Raw genomic sequence first — 24,822 nt, forward strand, 5'->3', positions numbered from 1 at the left:
GCACCTCGAGGGTGGCAGGGCTGGTGTTTCTGGCTGGCCGTTTCTAGCTGCGGCATGCACATGGCCTCTGACCACAGAACATGGTGGCTGAGCTAGCCAGAGCTGCCACAGCTTAGATAGTCGGTTTGACCCATGGCCGAATTAAATAACTACTTCAACACTGAGCTGCAGAAAATAACCATGGGGTGGCCTGCAAGTGGTGCCAAGAATCCCAGGGAGTTGTCACCCACCCATGCTGGGGTGACACTTCTGGTGATACAGCTGCTTTTGAGTTATTCCTGCTCCTTGTAGGCAACCCCTAACCTTTGCTCCTGTTAATAACCCACCACCTACCCCACCAGAAAAGGTTCACCAAACTGGACACTGGTACAATCATTATATTGGTTAGTCATCGGCTCCTTTAGTGGGATGAATAGATGTATGTGTATGTTGCATCTCCCCAAGAAATGTCTGTCACATCATAATAGTGCATACACACACACACAAGCAAAGCATTCACACACATAAAATAAAGTTTTCACCAATTTGAGCAGTTTCGGTGCTGAGTATTCTCTCATTATCATAGTTTCTTGTACCAGATCACTGCTAAGGCCGGTGTGCTAAATCAGCCTTTCCCTGCTTCTGTATTAAAGGTCAGACCTGAAAGGCACCCTCATCACTTTTACCATGACCTTCTCTTCCTCACCGTCCAATTCTTCCCCTGGGTTCCAAGTCCTTTGATCCCAAGGACTTTATAGAACGTATCTAACATGTATTCTTTTCCTTTCAACACTGAAACATTAGAAATGTAAGCAAACACCTCCAAATCACAGGCTACCATGAAGGTGCTAGCCACATCTTTTCTTGTTGTAATTCCTCCTTTACAGAAACAACATTCTGCTGAGAAGCTAACTTTGCCTTAAATGTACATCTTATTAAACATAGCAGCAGCCAGACAACTCCTGCTGCCATATCCCAATGCTCTCAGTCCTATGTGCTACTCTTCAAAGTTTTCAAAATTTGTTCTAACCTGTCAACCATTTTAAGGGCATCTTCATAGCGGACCTCACTCAGACAGGTGTGCCATGACGTATCACTCAGAAGACTACCATCCAAGGATTTGCCCCATACATACTCCAGATCCCCATGGCTCAGCCTGAGTAACATATCTCCCCACTCAAAGGAAAAATCACATAATCACTGCCATAGTGAGCAAATGCACACCATGTGGGAAAGGGCTGTGTGAGAATTCACACTGAATGCGCCACCTCAGATGGTTTGGCCTAATTGCATGCCTTGCTTCCCGCAACTGGGACCACGCAATCATTTCTCCCAAAGTCGTCTACAGTTCTGCACTAAGTGTTGTGTGAGGAATTCCCTGGGGACACACAAGACACATACATCTGCACACCTCAGAAAGTAAATCTATGGCAGGCCAAAGCGATGATTCACCAAAATCCAACTTGATTGAGCCAATTACTTTTTTTAAAAAATTTTATTATCTTTAATTGTTTTCATAGTCCAGTTGTTACCCCTTCCTGATTGGTCTTCCAAAAGTTCCTCATCCCATGCCTCCTCCCCTGTCTCCAAGAGGATGTCCCCACATCCACCCCACCAGACCTCTCCACTCCCTGAGGCCTCAAGTCTCTTGAAGGTTAGGCTCATCTTCTCTCACTGAGGCCAGGTCAGGCAGTCCTCTGGTGTATATGTGTCGGGGGCCTCCAACCAGATGGTGTATGCTGCCTGGTTGGTGGCTCCGTATCTGAGAGACCTCAGGGGTCCTGGTTTTCCTATGGGGTCACCCTCCTCTTTAACTTTTTCCAGCCTTTTCCTAATTCAACCACAGGAGTCCTCAACTTTAGTCAATTGGTTGGCTGTAAGTATTTGCATCTGTCTCAGTCAGCTGCTGCTTGGGCCTCTCATAGGACAGCAATGCTAGGCTCCTGTCTGTAAGCACACCATAGCATCAGTAATAGTGTCAGGCCTAGGAGCTTCCTCTTAAGTTAGGCTGGTCACTGGACTTCATTTCCCTCAGTCTCTTCTCCATTTTTGTTCCTGAAGTTCTTTTAGACAGGAACAATTTTGGGTCAGACTTTTTGACTGTGGGTTGTGGGATTGCAAACTGGTACAACCACTCTGGAAATCAATCTGGGGTTCCTAAGAAAATTGGAAATAGATCTACCTGAAGACCCAGCTATACCACTATTGGGCCAAGATACCCACCATGTTACAGGAACATGTGTTTCACTATATTCATAACAGCCTTATTTGTGATGATAGCCAGAAGCTGGAAACAACCCAGATGTCGCACAATGGAAGAATGGATACAGAAAATGTAGTTCATTTACACAATGGAATACTACTCAGCTATTAAGAATGAGGATATCATGAGTTTTGCAGGCAAATGGGTGGAACTAGAAAATATCATCCTGAATGAGGTAGGCAACTCAGATGCAAAAGGACATGCATGGTGTGTACTCACTAATAAGAGGATATTAGCCAAAAATGTACAGAATACCCAGGATACAATCCACAGAATTCAAGAATGTTAACAAGCAGAAAGGCCCAAGTGAAGATGCTTCAATCCTACTTGGAAGGAAGAAGAAAACAATCACAGGGAGAGGGAAGGAGAGGGAGAGAGGGATCTGGGTGGGAAAGGGGAGGGAAAAGGGAAAACATGATCAGGTATTGGGGGAGTGGGAAACAGGAGTGAAGACCTCAGGGCATAATTAATGGAAATATGCAATCTTGGGAGGTAGGAGGTGGGGAACCTAGGAGGTGAGAGACTCTCAGGACTCAAAATGAGGGACCTTAAATGAAATGCCCAAGAGTGGGGAGTGGGAACTTGTAGAGTCTACCTCCAGTAGAAAGACAGGGTATCAAGAACCAATTATTTTTTAAATAGCTAATATTTCACCTTTAAAAATTTTTATATGTGCCTAAGTGCATACACACACACATACATATATATAGACACACACACACACACACATATATATATATATATATATATATGGTGAGTTCAGAGAGGTCAGGAAGTATGTTGGAGTCCTTGCAACTGGAGTTACAGGAAATTATGAACCACCAGGTGGGTGCTCACCAGGTGGGTGCTAGGAACCAAACCCAGTTCTTCTATAAGGAAATCTGTATCAGCTCAGGACCTCCAAAAACAAGTTCTCAGCACAAAGATTTATTTACCCCAGAAAGACAAAAGAGAGAGAATGAGTGACAAAGACAAAGAAGAAAGAAGGGGATAGAAACAGGAAGAGAAAGGAGGGAGGGTGTTTGTCCCAGAGAAGGACGAAGGACCACCTCTGGATAGAGAGCAGACACAGTCTACAGGCAAATGGTGGTTCATTAAAGTAAAAGGGGAAACTGGTGTTAGGATGAGGTGTTTAATTTTAATTAGGTATGTTAATTGGTGAGCTAAAGGGAGCTTTTGATTGCTGGACTTCAATACTTCCATAGCTGGACCATGGTGGTCAGCCACAGGAGGAGGACGTGGCTAGCTTTAGGAATGCAACCTAACATTTTTTAGCAAGGTATGGGGGATAAGGGCAAGGTCTTCCAGAGCCATGTTCGTCTTGCTTAGGCTGACTAGAGCCCCTTCAGTCTGGAAGAACAGTAAGTTCTCTTAATCACTAAGCCATCTCTCAGTCTCTTCTTTTTTCTATCTGTTTTTTTTTTTTAAATGATGGAGGTAGGGTGTACCATATATGGAGCACCCAAACTTGGGTTCTCTACTAAGAAGAATACATGTTTTTACTTGGTAAGCTATCTCTCTAGCCTAAACAATGTGGTTTTGGTACAGATGCTAACACCATATTGAGTATGGGTTCAGGGTGACTTAAGGAACATGGATGAATTAAAACAGCTTATCACCAAAAAGCCCAGCTTACCTCCAACCCTGGATCTCTTGTGCAGTCTGCAAGTAGCAGCAGGTCCCAGGAATCTCTCAACAGTCTCTGCTCCAAAAAGTTGTTTAGTTTATCTATAAAGTTGTGTAAGGACCTACAGAGAATCTTGCAGTTTCATCTTTTGGGGACATGTGACATTTACCTCCTGAGTCTACTGAGCCTTCCCTATCTCCTGGAGGGAATGTTTCAATTAGGAGAGAAGTACTACACATGTCCTAATACTTGCACAAAAAGAATGACAACAAATGAGCTATTTCTCAAACCCCTGAACATCATAAACAAACATAATTAACAAAGTGATCATTATAACACTTCCATCAGGGACCACACTGCCATATATGTATTTATATTTATATAAATTTATAAATTTATATTTATATAAATTTATAACTACTTCCTTTCCTCTCCATACTGTATTACTACGAAACTCAAGTGTAGGTTCTTTTCTAAAGGAATGAATGACCCACACATTAACTTCTGAAGAGGATGGTATACTACGGACCCTGCCTTGCTGGGCTTTTGCACTTTCTGATTGACCTTAATCAGAGGAAACGACAACACCAAGAGACACCTTCAAGGACCTCCTGAGCCACAGTCACACTCTCCCTTGGACTATGGAGTAGGATGAAATTTCTCCCTGGTTATCCACATCAATCACCCTTGGTAATACTATAATTCCTTCCTAAGTCTGGTGAGTCAAGAAACCAATGGTTCCAAGGGAAAAGATTTTATATTAATGAAATGTTTGTTGAACTTCTTGACAGAAGCACTCTGTTCTGGAAACCAGTCTTCTATTCCAGCATAAATCATACAGTCTTGGTAGGTATAGGCAACATCTTTGCTAGTAAGACCCTATTGATGATGTGCAAGGGGTTGGTCTGGTACTGCTATGTATTCAAATGCTGAATAATGGCCCCTAATCTGGTTCTCCCCAACAAGGAGATCCTCGCATATACCAAGTGATGCTATGTAACCATGCTCCCCAAGTTAACTGGTCAAAAAAAAAAAAAAAAAGCTAGAGCCTATGATTGGGCAGCAGACAGAGGTAGGTGGGTTTTCAGTTACCTGGCTGGGGTCACAGATAGAGATAAGAGCAAAGAAGACAGGATAGGGGGAAGCTGCCATGAAAGGAGGTGGACCTTGAGCATGTGGCCAGGAGAAACAGCAAGTTTTAAGAGCCATATGGCTAGGACGTTTTTACAGTGGTGAGTGGTACCATGCCCCTTCTGCCTTTGAATCCCAGACCATTTACTCCTTTCTGTGGGAGAAAGCATCCCATACACTGAACACTGACATAAATATAAAGCCATCTAGACACCTACATCAAGACTTTTGGGTTATTGCCTCAGAGTTAGAGCTCTGAGTCTGTAAGAGGCCGTTCCACTGTCCTCTAATGCCATCTACTACAAATGGTAGAAAACACTGAAATAAAACTACGTTCCTGGGCTGGTGAGATGGCTCAGTGGTTAAGAGCACTGACTGCTCTTCCAGAGGTTATGAGCTCAAATCCCAGCAACCACATGGTGGCTCACAACCATCCGTAATGAGATCTGATGCCCCCTTATGGGGTGTCTACAGACAGCTACAGTGTACTTACATATAATAAATAAATAAAACCTTTAAAACTACGTTCCACAGGCACAAGCACACTGCTGAATTTCGTTGATTGTAAAGAGAGTTCGTTGGTCATGATGATGGAGAAGGCATTCTGTAGCTCCTTGGATGGTAGGTAGTTTGGGTGGAAGCATTCATTACATGCAGGAAAGGCAAATCCATATCCAAAGTTTCCATTTCAGTGAAAACAGTTCTGCACCTTCTGTGCCAAAAGTGTCCCAGTGTACTTCACTTTCCACAGGACACAGTCACCATGGTGACTGGGGCCATAATGGGGACTCATTGCCTTCTACCATTGGTGTACTGCCAGAACACGGTCAAAAGAATGATGCATGGTTAGCAACGCCTTGAAGAAATGTGAGAGAGGCTCCAGAAAAATAGAGGGAAGGCCTTTTACCTCAGGCTCATTTTGTTTCCTGGATTGTTCTTAAGACTTGATTTCATGCTTCTTGTGACAAATATTTACATTCAATTTATAAGACACGTTTATTCTTTTTTTGTTTTTTAATTGGATATTTTATTTACATTTCAGACGTTATCCCCTTACCCCATTCCCCTCACCACCCAGGAACTCCCTATCCCATCCCCACTCCTCATGCTTCTATGAAGATGTGCCCCACCTACCCCCCACTCCTACCTCCCTACCCTCGAACTCCCCCCCTACTGGGTGTCCAGCCTTCATGGGACCAAGGATCTCCTTTCCCACCTATGCCCGATAGGGTCATCCTCTCCTACATATACAGCTGGACCCATGGGTCCCTCCCTATGTGCTCCCAGGTTGATGGTTTAGATCCTGGGAGCTCTGGTTGGTTGGTATTGTTGCTCTCCTCATGGAGCCACAAACCCTTTCAGCTCCTTCAGTCTTCACTCTAACTCCTCCATTGGGAACCCCATGATCAGTTCAATGGTTAGCTGTGAGCATCTGCCTCTGAATATGTCAGACTCTGGCAGACCTCTAAGGAGACAGCTAAATCAGGCTCCTGTCAGCATGCACTTCCTGACATCCACATTAGTGTCTACCTTTGGTGACCTTCAGATACCCAGGTGTAATGGTCTCCAGACAGCCCCTCCTTCAGTTTCTGTCCAACACTTTGTCTCCATATTTGCTCCCTTGAGTATTTTGTTACTCCTTCTAAGAAGGATCAAAGCACCCACACTTGGTCTTCCTTCTTCATGAGCTTCATGTGGTCTGTGAGTTGAATCTTGGGTATTGGGAGCTTCCGGGCTAATATCCAATTATCAATGAGTGAATACCATGTGTGTTCTTTTGTGATTGGCTTACCTCACTCAGTATATTTTCTAGTTCCATCCATTTACCTAAGAATTTCTCAAATTCATTGTTTTTAATAGCTGAGTAATATTCCATTGTGTAAATGTACCACATTTTCTGTATCCATTCCTCTGTTGAAGGACATCAGGGTTCTTTCCAGCTTCTGGCTATTATAAATAAGGCTGCTGTGAACATAGTGGAGCATATGTCCTTGTTATATGTTAGAGTATCTTCTGGGTATATGCTCAGGAGTGGTATAGCTGGGTCCTCAGGTAATGTTATGTCCAATTTTCTGAGGAACCACCAGACTAATTTCCAGAGTGGTTGCACCATCTTGCAATCCCATCAACAATGGAGGAGTGTTCCTCTTTCTCCACATCCTCACCAGCATCTACTATCATCTGAGTTTTTGATCTTAGCCATTCTTACTGGTGTGAGGTGGAATCTCAGGGTTGTTTTGATTTGCATTTCCCTGATGACTAAGGATGCTGAACATTTCTTGAGGTGCTTCTCGGCCATCTGAGTTTCCTCAGTTGAGAGTTCTTTGTTTAGCTCTGTACCCCATTTTGACATGTTCATTCTTGTTGGACATAAGATCATAGCCATAGAACCCAATCTGGTCAGTGCATCCTGAATACGGCCTTCTACCTTGCTTTCATGCTTTCCCAGATATAATCTATAGTACATGCCAGACAACTGTGTTTAAATTGGTCTGTCCTGCAAAAGTTCTGGAAAAGGGCTACTACTCTGTCAATATTTAGTATGTGCTTACTGACATTTATTTATGTGATTTTCTGATTATGTTTGGTTTTGTTTTTTAATTCAAACAGCCTTCCCTGGATCATTCATTGCTTTCTTTGTTTCATTCATGTATAAAAGTACACTGAGACTGAAGCAAGGTTATCACAGCATTAGACTGTAGTCCACCCTATTCTTTCAGGTCCTCAGATCCCAGGTCTCACAGACACAGATCTGCATGTCAGTATACTTAACACTGCAGAGCACTGCCACCAGGTCAGCCACAGTGAGAGGAAGACCATGCACACACATAAGCCCTAGTGCTACAACCACGGCAAGGCTGTGCTTGTACTCACGGGGATATCCATTATCCTCAGAACAAGCTATCTTCCTCCTTGATCACTGAGGCGCTCTCTTCTCTGCTGCAAGAACCATTTGAGTGTTTAATCCAATGAACCCTTCTACAAGTATCTTCCTATCAGTCTTCCAATCATACAGCTTCAAAGTTCACGACCATCCAATCCAACAGTTACAGATGAGTCAGGGCATAATTTCACATCTGGCTGATGTTTTTAAGCACAACGTACAACCTTATGCCCTGCCTGAACTTCTGACCACTGAGAAGATTTCCCTTCAGGACCCTCCTTCAATGTTGTGCAAGAAAGACACCATAATGCTGCAGCTGTCTGCTTCTGAGTGGTGCTTGTAGAGTGTGCAGAACATCTATAAATCAGGACACAGTCTCTTCTCCAACCAACCAATCATAAAGAACACCCCGCCCCGTCCGCCCCAAGGCTGTCCGTGCACACTTGGGAAGAAAAACCAATGTAGCAAGAGTAGGAATCATAGACATATTGGCTACTTCAGGAGGTGTGGAGGGAACTGCCCACACCTACAACTTGCAAGTCTTTGATGGTATCAATAATGTGCAATATGCATAGAATAAAGGGTCCAGGATTCAAAGGCAGAAGAGAAACAGCATTACTCATCATCGATAAGGTCTCACTAGCAAAGCTGTTGTTCCAATAAGATACACTTGTTTTTCATTCACTATTTCCCCTGATCATCACAGCTCTAATAGCTTCCACTTAGCCATTTCCAAACATTATAACCCTCATCCCTCATGTCACTGAAAACATGGAGATTGTGCCAACACCCAAGTATAATTATCCCAATTGTGAATTCTGTGCTTGAAAAAAATATCCAAATGGCTTAAGCCCAGTATAAATTGTACGGTGGCTGAAATTCCAGTGATCATCTCCTCCTGCCCTTAAGCATTTACTGTATAATTGAAGGACCACATACTACTTGGGATTGCCCATAATCACCAGATTCAGCTAGTATCCAGTAGTACCTACAGGATCCTGATTATATCAATTTGCACAAGGAACAGCTACCCAGATAAAGAACTAAAGGTCCCTATGGTGAAGAATCTGAGAACGATTACTGAGGGACTAGAGCACCCATGAGCACTTGCTCTTCTTTCATGTATACTGACACCCCTGATATTTGTTTCTTGCACATCTAGAAAAGGGCACAAACACTCAAACTTAAATAGGCTTTACATGGTAAATCACTCGTCTCATGAGTTGGAATTTCCTTATCAATATCAATTTTTGTATGTCAGGCAATACTGCTTCATTCACAGAAGGCCATCTTTGGACCTAGAATTCAACCCCAAATCAAACTGAACCTTAAATCTGTGTGTTTGCCTGCACATATGTATATGCACCACAAATAGGAAGGTCCCTGTGGAGGCCAGAGGTCATTAGAGCCCTTGTAACTGGAAGCAGTTGTAAGCTGCTACCAGGGTACTAGAAACTGAACCCAGGTTCCCCAAAAGAACTGCAAGTACTCTTAACCACTGAGCCATCTCTCCAGTCCAGTAAACTGTAGCTTTTGAATATATAATCTATAGTACTAAGCCCAGAATTTCTGCTCAGTGTACCCACGCCAATTCAGTCTGATCCAGTTTTATGCCTCTCCCACCATTACAACATACCACTAATACTCATATCCATACACACTCAAAACCCATCTCTTTGTATGAATCAGAAAAACCAAGTCTTCAGGACCACACAATGTGTACCTTACCTTTGAGATCTTGGTGAGGCTCGAGTCTGTATCAACATTGTCTTTTTTGCCATTTTCTTTAGGAAATATCTTTGCAATCCCCTTAGACCATGTGGAATTAACTCTTTCTGGTAAGAGTAGAAATGCCAATATTGGTAGCAAGGTGTAGGAATAAGGAGGGATGTATTTGTTACTTTGGATTGAGTACTATGCCCAGGAATAAGCAAATACAGCATTAACTGGACTCCAGGGACCAAGAAAAAAAAGCACACTGATGACTCTGGTGACACATGCCTTTAATCTCAATCAAAGGAAGCAGATCTCTGTTGAGTTCAAAGCCAACCTGTTCTACACAGTGAGCTCCAGTGTTACATAGTAAGACCTTACTTTAAAGAGAGAGGGAGGGAGGGAGGGAGGGAGGGAGGGAGGGAGGGAGAGAGAGAGAGAGAGAGAGAGAGAGAGAGAGAGAGAGAGAGAGAGAGAATGGGAGGCACTAGAGAGGATGGAGTGGAATAGAATTTAATCAAAACACAATGTATACATGTATGAAATTCTCAAACAGTAAAGGAAAAATATAATTAAAAGCCTCAAATTAACTACAAACACCTTTCTGTCACCCAGAAGTGTGGTGAGAGGGAGGCCATGATGTGATATGAAGGTTACTTCAAAGAAATGAGTACTAAGTAATGTGGTAACACTAAGAGTATATATAGATTTATTGACCTTGAGGGTAACAGCATAGAATACATTCCACAGTTAGAAGCAGATTCAAGCATGTGTCTCAAGAACACTGTTTTCAGTCCATGGGGTTTCATTTAAAATCGAAAGAGTCCATTCAAAGGGCAGACCTACCGTCTAGTGATTGTAGGGAATGGTTTCCTAGGTTGGCTAGAAGAGGTTCTATAACCTCAAGATGATCCATCCTCTCTTTGTTGTAGGAATGACCCATCAGAGTCCATGTGCTGGCCTCTCTTTGTTGTAGGAATGACCCATCAGAGTCCATGTGCTGGCCTCTCTTTGATGTAGGGCTCTGGAGTTAAATTACTGTGGCTCACAGTCCTTCTTTTCTGGACTTTTTCCTGCATTACTTCTCCCTCAGATACATGATCTCCACAAACTTGCATGGGAGTTGAAGGGCAGAAGATTCCATCTTTGGTAAGTACTTCCGGGTGGTGGTGTTCTATATTCCCTGTGACCCCTGAAGGCTATACTACGTTAGGTTCATAACTATTTTGAGTTCTTACATGTATCTTCTGTGAATAGGGATAAGCGTTTTATCACATTGTTCACATGCATAAGGTTTGGTGTTGGTGTAAATCCTTTCATGCATTTGAAGGAAACAGGGATAAAGGAATTAAATATTGTTGACATTTATAGGGGTTTTCCACAGCATGAACAGACTGGTGTCTCTTAAAGGAACTCTGCCGGCTGAAGGATCTGCCACACTGAACGCACTGGTACGGCTTCTCCCCAGTATGTCTTCTCTCGTGTAATCGAAGGTAAGAGTGATGTCTAAAGGCTTTACCACATTCTTTACATTCATAGGGTTTCTCTCCAGTGTGGCTTCGTTCATGAAACTGAAGATAACTCTGACGTGTAAAGGCTTTTCCACAGTGTTTACATTCATAGGGTTTTTCTCCTGTATGAGTTCTTTCATGTAATCGTATGGAAGAATGATATCTAAAAGTTTTCCCACATAGTTTACACTCATAGGGTTTTTCACCAGTGTGAGTTCTTTCGTGCATTTGAAGTAAAGAGGGATAAATGAAGGACTTACCACACTCTTTACAATTATAGAATGTCTCTCCATGCATTATCTTATGTCTATGATAGGAACTCTGAGATTTAAAAACGATATTACATTGTTTACATTCGTAGTGTTTTTCTCCAGTATGAACTTTTTCATGCAATCGCAAGTGAGTAAGTCTGCTAAAAGCTGTACCACAGTGATTACATTCATAAGGTTTTTCTCCAGTATGAATTCTTTCATGTGACTGAAGGGCATTGAGACATCTGAAGGCCTTACTACACTGTTGACATTTATATGGTCTTTCTTCAATATGAATTTTCTGATGTCTTTGAAGAGAATTGTAAGAACTCAGAGTTTTACCACACTGGTTACATTCATAACTTTTTCGTACAGGTTGGCTTCCTACGCACTCTTTGTACTCATAGTTGTGATGTCCATTGTAAGTCAGGTGATATAGTCCATAGGATTTTAAACATACCTCACACTCAGAAGGCCCATTCACAGTGTGAGTTCCCATGTAGCCTTCAACACTTGTGAGAAAATTGGAGTCATGTGGCTTCTGTTCATACTCCTCATGTTCATACTGTGTGCATTCAGAGTGAGAGATGATGTTCCTATGAAAAGATGAAAGAGACATGAATATGTCTACACACTGCTGCTCATATTGAGATTGGTATATGGATAAGGCTGTCCATCACCTTCTTCAGTATCATTGAGTATCTATAAATATAACTACTATGAAAAGTAACAAGTAGATTAGTGACAACTGTTTTCCTACTGCTTGCTTATTAGACCATCTTGGACAACCTGCTACCCAAAACAAGCAAAATGTGTGCCTTCCCATGAAAAGTCTGAAAATAAACGAACTGATGATTTTAGAATATGACTCCCATAAGCCCATGATGAAAATAGCAGCATTTGTCAATGCAGGGTCCCAGAACTGATTCCAGGTGAAAGACTAAACAAAATATATTTTGTGTGTAATTTTTCTAATGATAAATGAATTTAAACTTGGGCTTATTTGTTTTGTTAGTTTGTTATTAATTTTCATAATAAAGGGTATGAAAAGAAGGCTCAGTTACTATGAAACTGGCTGCTCTTCTAGAGAACCCGGATTCAGTTCACAGTCCCAACATGGAGGGCAACAATCAGTTGTAAACCCAATTCCAGAGGATCTGATGCCCTCTTTTGGCTTCCAAGGGCACAGCGTGTATATGGTGCACAGACATACAACAACACACACACACACAAAAAAAAAAAAAAAAAAAACAAAAAAAAAAACACACAACAAAACACCTATATGCATAAAATTAAAATAAATAAATCTTGCCAGGCAGTGGTGGCACATGCCTTTAATCCCAGCACTTGGGAGGCAGAGGCAGGTGGATCTCTGTGAGTCCAAGACCAGCCTGGTCTAGAGAATAAGTTCTAGGACAGGCAAGGCTACACAGAGAAACACTATCTCAAAAACAAACAAATAAATCGATCTTAAAAACAAAATTTTTACAGCATATTAAAATGTCTTCAAGAAATATTTGTTTGCATTTGTGCATACAAATTACCTTAGATTTATTTCAGACTCTTCAAAATGGTCTTCAATTTTCTGGTCTTCCCATTCATATCCTAAACCACGGTCACAGAAAATGTATGGAGAATTATTAGAATGTATATTGTAACTATGCCTAATTTCTTCACCACATTCTTCCCTTTCCACACCCAAATCCCAACAACCATCAATAACCAGAAATACTTGTTCTCTAATTTATGGAGTGAAGACATTTTTGTTTTGTTTGAGACAGGGTCTCTCTATGTAGTCCTGAACTCACTATGTAGATGAGGCTGCCCTAAAACTCATGTAGATGCTCTGTCCTCTGCCTCCTGGCTGCCAGGATTAAAAGCACGGCTAGTCTTACCTGTATCAGTTAAGTTCCTGAAGGTCTCCAGCATCACAGCTCCGTAGAGAGTCTTCTGAGAAGTATCTAGCAAATCCCACTCATCCTGGGTGAAATGCACCACCAGATCCTCAAAGCTCACCAAACCCTAAAACATTCCATATTAGGATATGAAAGAGTGGGTGAGAAAGACACATCCGTCCACAACTGACAGTATGGCCACGTAATTCTGTGGTTTCCACATACTCATTCCATGACACACAAGAGCACTGAGTGATGTTCAGAGATGACTGGGTCCAGGGAGGAGATGCGCTGCTTCCCACCTCAATCCCTTTCCCCAGTGATCTCCACTTTCTGTCCCAGGAACACCCTATCATGTGATACACACAACGGCATAACGCTGGGGCTCAGGAGGCCGCCTGCCCTTGGAAACTCACGCTCAAGAGTTTAAGCCTCTTCCTCCATATTCCTTCATTCAAAGAAATTTCTGAAAACAAGGTTAAAAAAAAAAAAACCGCCGGGCGGTGGTGGCGCACGCCTTTAATCCCAGCACTTGGGAGGCAGAGGCAGGCGGATTTCTGAGTTCGAGAGTTCGAGGCTAGCCTGGTCTACAGAGTGAGTTCCAGGACAGCCAGGGCTACTCAGAGAAACCCTGTCTCGAAAAACCAAAAAAAAAAAAAACCCTCATGGAGTTCAGTGGATATAAGAATAGAATCTCTGAAACAAGTCCTTCAGACATGTTCTTAAACATATGGTAAATGATACCCTGTAACAAACAAACTTCAAACCCTGGAGAAGAGAGAACTGACTTCCTAAGGTACTCCGTAATCACACACAAACACTCTTTAAGACAAGTATTTAGTGTGTGCTTGGTGCACACGTGCACACGTGTGGGAGTCTGTTTGCGCCTTCTACCGTGTGTGCCCAGGGATAAAGCTCAGGCTGTCAGGCTCAGTGGCAGTTGCACTGACCTGCTGAGTCACATCACTGGCCCAACTGCTCATTCCTCTTGGGTTTTCTGAGACAAAGTTCAGTATATAGCCTTGCTTGCTGGCCTGTGGTTTGCTAGGTAGACCAAGCTGGTCTCAGACACACAGAAAACCACCTGCCTCCGGATCCCAAGGGCTAGGATTAAAGGCATGCACTATCACACCCAGTAATGCTCACTTTTTACAACTAAAAACATAAGAAAATAATGCAGAGAAACACATATGTGACAAGTGGAATGAGGGAAAAATGATTTAATACATGTTCTCAGAAAAATCAGTTACTACACAACCTCAACAGTGTCACCAGCTGGAAACCAAGTGATCCTACACATGAATCTATAGGGGCAATGTCACATTCAAATAAGCAACTCCATGGTCACAAATTTAGTAACATATGAAGTTAACAAATTCTGTGAAATGATAAATCTAGTCCAAAACAATCATAAAGAAACAAATGGAGGCGGAGTAGCTTAGATGAAATGAACAAGTTATTTGCAGACTATCAAGAAGAGAAACTAAATAGTATAAATATGCGTGTGCACACGTGGGAAAGAATACGTAACAGCTGCACACCGGGCAAGGGCTCCCTGTGCAGTGGCTGACAGATGTCACGAGACTCTCCTGGGTTAACTTTTCCTTCTCTTTAGAATGCTGGCCAGAGCCCGAATACGCTCATCTGCCAAGAGACTGACCACTGTGCCAATTTAACTCAAAAGGCATTGTGTTTTGGTTTTTTGTTTGTTTCTTTGTTTTTGGTGTTTCGGGATTTTTCCTCTTCTCTTCTCTATCTCCCCTTCCCGACAGCTGGCAGAACGTACAACTTGTCAGTCCTAAGGGGTTCTTTTAAATTCATAAAACTGTCCTTAAGCTTTGAGACAGCTCTTAAATCCATCCAAAAGATTATTTTTGTGTGTGCCTATACATGTGCATGTGTGTGTGAGTGTATGTATGTGCACCATTGCATGCAGTACACACAGAGGTCACACACTGGATACCTTGGAACTAGAGTTGCAGCAGTTGGGAACTGAATCTGGGTCCTCTGCTCATAACTGCTGCGCCATCTCTCTGTCTCTCCTTAAATTCTTAGTAACGAGACTAAGAACCCCAAGAGGGAACTCAAATTTCCCATGTGCAAATCGGGCAGAACTCCCCAAAATTTCTAGTGACATTACTTGTTGGTATGAAGTACGCTGTTTTAGGTGAATATTTCAGGTCTTCAATTATGAAGAAAACAGAAGACAAAGAAGACAGTAACGAACACGGCAACTCTAAAATAAAGAATGATCAGGGCTGGAGAGATGCCTCAGAAGTTAAGAGCACTGGTGCTCTTCCAGAGGACAGGGTTCACTTCCCAGCACCTAAACGGCAGCTCACAACTATCTACACCTCAGTTCCAGAGGATCCAACCCTCACACAGACTACATGCAGGTAAAATACCAATGTACATAAAATAAAAATAAATTATTAAAATTAAAAAACAGAACACAGCAAGGGCCAGATACCACAGGAAGTGAGCAAAGAGGTGATAGAGAAATGAAAGACAGAGGAGTCAAGTGGTTTATGCGCTATGAAGAAGAAAGGCAGAGCTGGAGACTCAAAGGCAGCTGCTGTTCCTGCTCCTTGGGAAATGGAGAGTTACACTGTCCATCAATAGAGCCGGTAACAAATGCAAGTGCCAGTGGGCCTATGGCTTCTTCTTTTGAGAAAGTGGACCACTGGTGAGTTGCTGCGACTCCCAGAGCTGTATCCTAGTCCAGGAAGAAGAGCAGGGCCTACAGAGTGGAGACCACAGCTGATTTGTCTCTCTGGATGACGCTATGTTGGATCACAGTTTTTCTGTGCTGTATTTAACTTTGGCTGGGGATGTATTTCCTCTGGACTCTTTGGGCTGGACATTTAGCCATCCTGAGTTTCCAAATAAGATGTCATTGCTGTCATAGTACTTTCAAGCACACTAGGATGAGAAGTATGTGGTGGAAAGATGGAAGAGAGAGAGAAGCAGGAATGGTCTATGCACTCTGAAGGAATCGGAACTAGAACCATGAGGGTGGTTAGGAACAGCCTGATGAGACTAGCCTGCAATGCCCTGAGGCCATGGGGAAGACCCAGCTCACGCTGCCAGAGAGGGCCATGTCTGGGTCCATGGCGCTATAGCAGCAGAAGTTTGTTGCTCCATGTTACCACCAAAGGTCAAACAAACACTCTTTCTTGATTGCTGCCTAGGACCATGTAGCTGTCTGAGGGCTGAGCAAAGCTGGCCATGCCCCTGCCCCTCACCTGTGCTGCATGGGAGAGTTGGCCTGGAAATCAGGAGAGCTGCCCCCACCAGCAGCTGCAGCACTGAAGTGGATCCCCCCTAGCACCCCCACATTGTGTCTGGCCAACACAGTAGAGATGGCTCTGGTGGGGTTGGGGGGGCGCACAGGTGAGCCAGCCCCTAGGGCATGAGTTTAGGAGAGCTCATTCTGATCCCACTAACTACAGCACTCAGGAAATGGGGTTCCACACACCTGGGCAGCACTCTAGTGCTGGCCCTAGTGGAGTGGGAGTTGGTGAGCCAACCCCAACAGTGTGAGCACAGGAGAGCTGGTCTCATCCCTCACCAGCCATGCACTGACATGGGTACAGGAGAGCTGGCCCAACCCTTTGCTTGGCAGCATGGGAGAGCTGGCTCTGCACCTCTCCTGGACAGCACAGTAGGACTGACCCTGGTAGGGAATGGGGGATAGAAGAGGGCATGAGGATAAGCCAGTACCTAGGGCATGAGCACAGGAGGCTGGCCTCACCCCTCACCTGGGAAGGGCAGGAGAGCTGGCCCTGATGGTGCCAGTGCAGGAGAGCTGCCGAACAAACCAACTCAGCTATCACCCAGGCCCAGCTTCAGGACTCTGAGTTAGCCCACTCCCATCTGTGAACTGCTAGAACCTGTGAAGGAGCCAGTCCTGCAGATACAAAGCTGCAGGATCTCCATGACACAGGGCAACAACAAGATATCTGAGAGGAGTCCCCGTGAGGGTCCAGCATTTATAGTGTAGCAGAAGCCAGAGGCCTGGAACCAGACCAATGACTCATTCCAATGAACATTTGCAAGGAAAGCTGTTTGGACAAAGTGTGTACATGCTGCAGCTTCCATGGTGATACTGCTTTGTTTGTGTTTTCCTTTCTTTTCTTTGCGGGGGAAGGGAGATAGAGGACAGAAGATAGATATGGAGGGATGGGGAGATCAGTGAGATTGGAGTGTATAATGTAAAATTCCCAAAGAATCAATAAAAAAGCTTTTAAAAATTTAAAATGTACAAATTAAATAAGAGAATGATGACTTTAAACTAACATTTAAGGGACACATAAGAAAACAGGAGAACGTGAGTAGCTACCTGAATCAGGGTTCTCTTGAGGATAGAAATAAAAGAACAAATAACAAAGGAACTTAATACACTACCTTATCTAATTTACAGCTTACCTCATCAGGCCTGGAGAGTCCAACAATGGCCGTCTCCATCATGGAGAGGCTCCATCCACAAGGCTGGAAGCCTCAGAGCTTCAATCTGGCACTAAGGGCTCGGAAGGCACCAGGACAGCTTCTTCAGTGGTCTTCAGTCCACACTGGAAGGCCCAAGAAGCTGACTCCAATGTCAGGGAAGGATGGCAGCAGGAGCGGCAACGAGACAGATGCACTCACCAGCAAGAAGTGAAGGCAAGCAGGGAAAACACTGCTCCTTCTGTGGACGTTTCAAAGTGCCACCTACTCCAAGGACGACGACGACGACATCTTCTTCTCACCTCAGTCAATCCTCCCTGAAATTTCCTGGCAGACCTGCAGAGACAGGCCTCTTAGTTGATTCCAGAGCCATTCAAGCCAACAGTAAAGATCCACCATCACACAAGCAACCAGAAGCAGTATTAAGACGCATGCACCCACTGAGCACTGTGGACCCTCACAACTTCTGGCCTGCCTGTCTCCGCCCACAGGCTCCTCTCAGTCTTACCTCTGACCAAATGTGTCTCAGGCGCCATCACTCACAACTTTCCCTAACCATTGGTTTTCACACCTAACCTTGGCCGCTCCTCCCAATCACACTGCTGGCGAAATCCTTGCTCACGGCCTTGAGGCAAGCTCTGCTGATGCCCCAGGGCTCAGAAGACCCAGAACAACAAGTTAGATGATACATGAAAAGTTACAGGATAATGCCAATACTACTGCAGGGGCATAGCAATAAAAGGGGAATGCAATGCGAGAACACTGAGGCGGGGGAGGGGAAGCTGTGACAACAAATTTCCATACGGAAAATCCAAGGAACCAAAAAGGACTGAAAACTTGTATGACACATCAACACACAAAAGCCCACCCTTTTCCTATGACAGCAATGACCTGGATGTACAGTACCAAGTCTGCACTGTACATACACTGATAAAAAGGGGAGGAAAAGCCTTTAGACAAAGTCAAATACTTCTAATGAAGAGAAAAACAGAAGGAAGTTGGCACCGCAGAGGACAGGAAGCCTGTGTGTGTAAGACGTTCTTACACATCTTCTATCGGCCCTGGGCTCAGAAGGCCTTCCCCACTAAAGCCGCAATGGTAAAAGGTTTTGAGGTTTTGGAGTGATCAGCTCTGTTTTTATTATTCTTAGCTTTTCCGCAATGCTCTCCCTGCACCATGGGGAATGTATCTAAGAGCTTCTCTAAAGGCCAGCCACTAGGCGCCTCTGTATCTTTCCATTGTCTATGTTCTCACTGGACTCTTGTCATATAGCTCAGTGTTCTATTTATAAAGACTGAACAATGTATCAATGAAAAGAAAACCAAGTAATAAAGTCATAAAAATCAAGAAATAAAATGTCAAAGGGAAAACTTGAAAAATGAAATGAAAACAAACGAACCAAAAAAAGGATGGAAGGTGCAAACAGTCAAGGATTTACACCACGCTGAGTGCAGTGACGCACACGCTGACGCAGTGACGCACACGCTGACGCAGTGATGCACACCTTCAACCCTATCCCTCGGGAAACAGGCAAGAGCATCTCTTAAGATCGAGCCTACCCTGGGAGACAGAGAGTTTAATAGAGACTCAGTCTTAAAAATAGAAAACAAATTTACACCAATCTGGAACAATGTGTCTCAGAAAAGCAAATACTTCTGTTTTTTCATTTGTTTGTTTGGTTGGTTGGTTGGTTGGTTGAGGTTTTTTTTTTTTTTTGGTTTTTTGAGACAGGGTTTCTCTGTGTAGCCCTGGCTGTCCTGGAACTCACTCGGTAGACCAGGCTGGCCTCGAACTCAGAAATCCTCCTGCCTCTGCCTCCCAAGTGCTGGGATTAAAGGCGTGCACCACCACTGCCTGGCAATACTTCTGAATTTAAAGTATGAAGCCACCATTCTACCATAAAAACAAATAAGGTGTGCACACGCATGTACACACGTACACACATATGACACACACATATTACATATATGTATACCACATTTTCGCTATCCATTCATCACTGATGGACATTTAGACAGTTCTCATTTTCTAGATACTTTGAATAAAGCAATGATGAACATGGTTGAACAAGTCTATCTGTAGTAGGATACACGAATGTAGGATGTAGAGTCCGGCGGGTATATGCCTAGGAATGTAATAACTGGCTGTGACAGCCTGAATAAGAATAGCCTCCAGAGGCTCCCGTATTTGAATGCTAGGTCATCAAGGAGTAGCACTACTTGAGAAGGATTAGGAGGCATGGCCTTGTTGGAGGATATGTGTCATTGTGGGTAGACTTTGAAGTTTCAAAAGCCCAAGCCCGGCTCAGTGTCCCTCTCTCCCTGCAGATCTGGGCATAGACCTCGCAGCTATTCCTCCAGCGCCATGTCTTCTGCATGCCACCATGCTCCTTGTCATGATGATGATGAACTAACTCTCGGAAACTGTGAGCCAGTCCCAATTAAAGGCTTTGTTTATAAAAGTTGCCATGGTCATAGTGTCTCTTCACAGCAACAGAACAATGACTGAGACCCTGGGTCATATGTCCTCTGTTTGGATTTGAGACCTGCTTCACAAGAGGAAATCCATGACACTGTAAACCTAGCCAAAACCTCATGGCATCCAGGAGTAAACTTACTAACAGAGTTTAGCTTACTGTCCTGGAGCCAGGTTACTTTCTAAATATCTATGTTCATACCCATAAACAAATGCCACTCCTAGTCTTACTCAGAGAAGCCTCCTTTTGCAATGAATGTCAGTGAACACGGGATGCAAGGGTGTTCAAAGCGCTGAGAGTAATTGGCAGTTAAGTGCTCAATCCAAATAGGACATTTTAAAATTATTTTAATTTTGCTTTCGATATTTTACTTATATTTATTTTGTAAGTGTGGATGTTATACCTTTCTGTATTTCTATGCAACATGTTCATGTAGTACAAAGCCAGAAGAGGAACTGGACTTACAAACGGTTATGAGCTACCGTGTAAGTGCTAGGAATTGAACTCTAGTCTTTTGAAAGAACAGCCAGTGTTCTTAATTTCTGAGTCATTTCTCCAGCCCTGAATAGGACACTTATACTATTACCTCAGGAGGGGGGAATCACAGCACAGGAGGGGGGATCACAGCACAGGAGGGGGGATCACAGCACAGGACGGGGTGAAAAATGTAAGAGCAGGGGAGGAGAGGGAGAAGGGCTGTAAAACCCTGACTTCTGGGCTGGAGAGATGGCTCAGTGGTTAAGAGCACTGTCTGCTCTTCCAGAGGTCCTGAGTTCAATTCCCAGCAACCACATGGTGGCTCACAACCATCTGTAATGGGATCCAACGCCCTCTTCTGGTGTGTCTGAAGACAGCTACAGTGTACTTATATAAATAAAAAAATGAATAAATCTTTAGAAAAAAAAAAAAAAAAAAAACCTGACTTCTGGGCATAGCAACGCCAGTGCTGCCATGACCTCACAGTGGCGTAGTCACATCCAGCGGGACTGCTCAGAACAGCACCAACAGTCAGTTATGGGCAGGGGGAGAGCCTACAGTGCTCTACGACTCTTCCTTGGATTACTGACCACTGACAGATTCTGGAGGAAGAAGTCATTGTCTTTAGTGTGGTTCCAACACAGAATTTAAGAAAGGAGATCAGAAAGAGAATTGCAGGGATGAGGCAGGATTGGAGGTGCACTGGAGTCAGAGAGGGGGAGCCACAGCAGGCACTTATACATGTATGAAATCGTGACGGGGAAATTTGTTTAAGTTATAAAAATCTTAAGGAAAAAAAGTATCATGGCTCATATCACTACTCCAGAACTTTGGAGGCAGCAAGAGAATCAGGAATTTGAAGCCATCCTTACCTACACAAGAACCTACCTCAACATAATACAGAAATTAACTAAACCAAATCAAAAATTGACATATTGCAACCAAGTAGAAATTAAGACAGGTATGCAAATCAACTAAAACTTCAAAATTCAAGCTGTGGACGAAACTCAATGGCAGAGCACGCAAGAATCAGAGTTTAATTCCCAAAATGCACCTCCCTGAGAAAAGTTTAAAAAACAATGTAATCTATCAACAACAAGTAAGTAACAAAAATCATACGAATGGGCTGGGGAGGCGGCTCCAACGTTAAAGCACTGGCTGCTCTTCCAGAGGACCAGGTTCAATTCCCAGCACTCTGGTGACTTACAGCCATCGGCAACACCAGTTCCAGGGGATCTGACACTCTCCCTCTATCCTCCCAGACACCAGTACACAGACTTAAATGTAGGCAATACAGCCACAGAAATAAAATATAAAAATAATTTTAAATCAGATCATGCTATATTTAAGGGAGAATAGAACTATATGTCAACAAGAGGGAAAGTAAGTTTTTTCAGAAGAAATAAAAAACTGATTTTGCCCTCCAAAAAATCTCAAAAATCAACAAAAATTCAAGGAACTAATGTGATACCATAACAAATATATAGAATATACAATTCTATCCTACTCCTGTACATTGCCAATAAGCAATAGGCTGTAAAAATAAAAACACTATGTTGCTTGTACACCAATAAAGATAAATGACACAGAAAGAAATATGTCCAAATGTAACAAAGAACTACAGACATGCTGGGTGTGGCATTGTACACACTCGGCAGAGCCAGGCAGACGGCTGTGAGTTCCAGGCCACACTGGTCTACAAAGTTCCAGAGTTCCAGGTCAGACAGGCCACACAGTGAGACTTTGTCTAAAGAAAGGGGTTGAGAGGGGACGCCTGCAGACATTAACTTTCTTTTATTTTTTAATTATGTATTTTCTATGTATGAGTGTTTTGCTCCCACCGAATTCATGCCTGGTACCCATGAAGGCCAGAAGAGGGCTTCAGATCTCCTTGAACTGAAGTACAGATGGGTGTAAGCCGCCATGTGGTCACTGGAAATCGATCTAGAAGAGTTTAGCCACTAAGCCAGCTCTCCAGCCTCACACGACAAATCAGCAGTGAAAGCAATGAACTTCATAAATGGAGTGTGACCGCAGAACCCTGGCTGTGCGTGAAGTGTTGAGGGCGCAGTCTGCTGTGTCCTGTCCCAGTTAACTCCACATTGTGAAACACAGTGGCTTCCCAGGCAACACTTTCCTTGCCCTGAGTGACTTCATGTGACTCCATTCTGAGGGAAGAGAATGACTATAGCCCCCTGGGTACTGGCACAAACAATACTATCTGTTCACCCAGATAGCACAGACTGCTAAGGCTTGTTCCTGGAACAGAGGGAACTACTCTATAAGTTTATCAGGGTGAATTGAGACTAGAGGGGCATGTGAGTGTATTACAATGTTATCAGGAAAACCAGGGAAGGGCCTAACTCCCTCTCCTGGCCTCTTTAAGTGATAGACACCTACTAGCACTAGGATGTCTGGCCCCAAACAAACCTATCATCTGATAACTGGCATATAATTCAGGAAAGGACAAGCAGGAACTCCTGTCCCTGAGGTTTCAATTCAACTAGGTCCCTTGACTCAGCCTACTCAACGCCTGGCCCTCCACCTATCTGACCTGGACCTGAGCCCACAGTTCCTGTTCTCAGAGCCTGGTTCTGCCTTCTGTCTAGAGCTAAGCAGAATGGTTAGCAAACCTGAGTCCTCCCCGTGACTTCAAAGGCTCCCTCCCTGTGGTACAGTTGTTTTGTGTTCCTTATCGTATTAGTACAAGCTCTACCTACAATTCTCTCAGCCTACTTCTCAGCCTTTTCTTTTACCTGCATTCACTTTACAAACTAAATATATGCTGCATAGATATGCTGTGTGCTGTGACATGAGAATTAATATTAACAATTAAGACTAGAATAAAACCCACATTAGACTTGTCCTAATTACAAAAGTAGGTGAAATCATCTGAAAAATTGCTGCCATCAAAACCTTTTAAATTGCTGGTTATTCAGAAACATTCTGATACTTTGGGAAGATACAAATGTGCCCATCTATATTTCTAGCTTAGTATGTCATGATAAAAAATGTCAATAATGTCAGTTCCCAGTTTAAACTAGAAGCTCAACATATTTCCAATAAAAAAATCCTAAAATAAGGTAACAGAAAATGAAACATAAAGGTTGTGTGGAAATGAAGGAAAGAACCAGAATGGTGAACACAATACAGAAGAGTCAACTACAACACTTCCTGACTAACAGTTCTCAGCGAACCTCAGTACTCAAAACAATGCACTATTTGAGAGAGGAAAAATTGACAAACCCACAAATGCATAAGCAGAAATAAAAACAAAAATATAATCAAGGGATGCTTGACAGAAGAACAAAATAAATTCAATAAGACAAGTCATCTTTCCCAGAGCCGTTTCTAAACATCTTTGCAAAGAAACTTACTGAACTTTACAAATGTCGCCAAATTAACATAAAGAGGAGCCCGTACTTATATACGGAATGCAAAGTTCAGAACTTCTCGAAGGCGGCACAAAGAACCTAGACAGCCTTCGTCTAGCAAACAGCCTTCAGCTCAACACCAAAAGCAGGCTGTGCGCGCCAGCCCGGATAGTGACGTCATCCGCGAACCGGCTCCTTCCCCCCACCCCGCCGCAGGGCGGGGCCTCCCGCTCAGCGCTGACGCGGAAGAGGATCAGGGCGGAAGTACCTACGGGCCCCAGGCGGAGGCCCAGGTCGCAGTTCCTCTGTCCCCGCGCCCACTGCCTTAACCCCGGGGAGGACCCACCACCCCGGCTTCCGCGGCTCAGCCGGCCGCTCCTCCCGTCAGGGAACAGCGACCCTCGCTCACCATGGCGCAGCTCCGAGCTCACCCGCGCTCCCCTCACAGCTCCAAGCAGTGGCTTGCACAACGGCCTTCCTAAGCTTTGGTTAAGAACCTTTAGCTAGCATGGCGGCGGAAAAGAACCCGCCCCGCGCCTCTTAGAAGTTTCTGATTGGTCAACGTGCCTGGAGATCCTGATTGGCTAGAACTGCTCTGCATGGGCTGAGTGACAAGAGTGGCTCTTCTGGTCGGTCGCTCCTTAGGCTGTGAGCCTAGAGCCCTTTGTTTAGTGTTGTGGTGGCCAGCAGGTGTCAACATAGGCTCATGGCTCTTGTGTACCTCAATGTGTGCTCTACTGAATGATTCCAGGACCCTGGCCAGTGAAAACAGCTGACATTGTCAAGCTAGTTTTA

At 43.8% G+C, this 24,822-nt stretch overlaps 1 protein-coding gene across 1 annotated transcript; it reads right to left on the reverse strand.

Annotated features, from left to right (window-relative positions):
- Positions 1–10,278: 10,278 nt before the first annotated feature.
- LOC114637829 (zinc finger protein 709-like) lies at positions 10,279–24,544 on the reverse strand. The gene is made up of 5 exons (XM_028786126.1): positions 24,437–24,544; positions 17,683–18,036; positions 13,255–13,381; positions 12,904–12,964; positions 10,279–11,955 (listed from the first exon to the last, which is right to left on the reverse strand). The coding sequence occupies exons 2-5, from the start codon at positions 17,722–17,724 to the stop codon at positions 10,914–10,916; spliced, it is 1,272 nt and encodes a 423-aa protein (XP_028641959.1). The 5' UTR covers positions 17,725–18,036; positions 24,437–24,544; the 3' UTR covers positions 10,279–10,913.
- Between the last annotated feature and the right edge of the window lie 278 nt (positions 24,545–24,822).

This window comes from Grammomys surdaster, unplaced genomic scaffold, assembly GCF_004785775.1.
Source record: "Grammomys surdaster isolate TR1022 unplaced genomic scaffold, NIH_TR_1.0 125429, whole genome shotgun sequence".
Classification (NCBI taxonomy): domain Eukaryota; kingdom Metazoa; phylum Chordata; class Mammalia; order Rodentia; family Muridae; genus Grammomys; species Grammomys surdaster.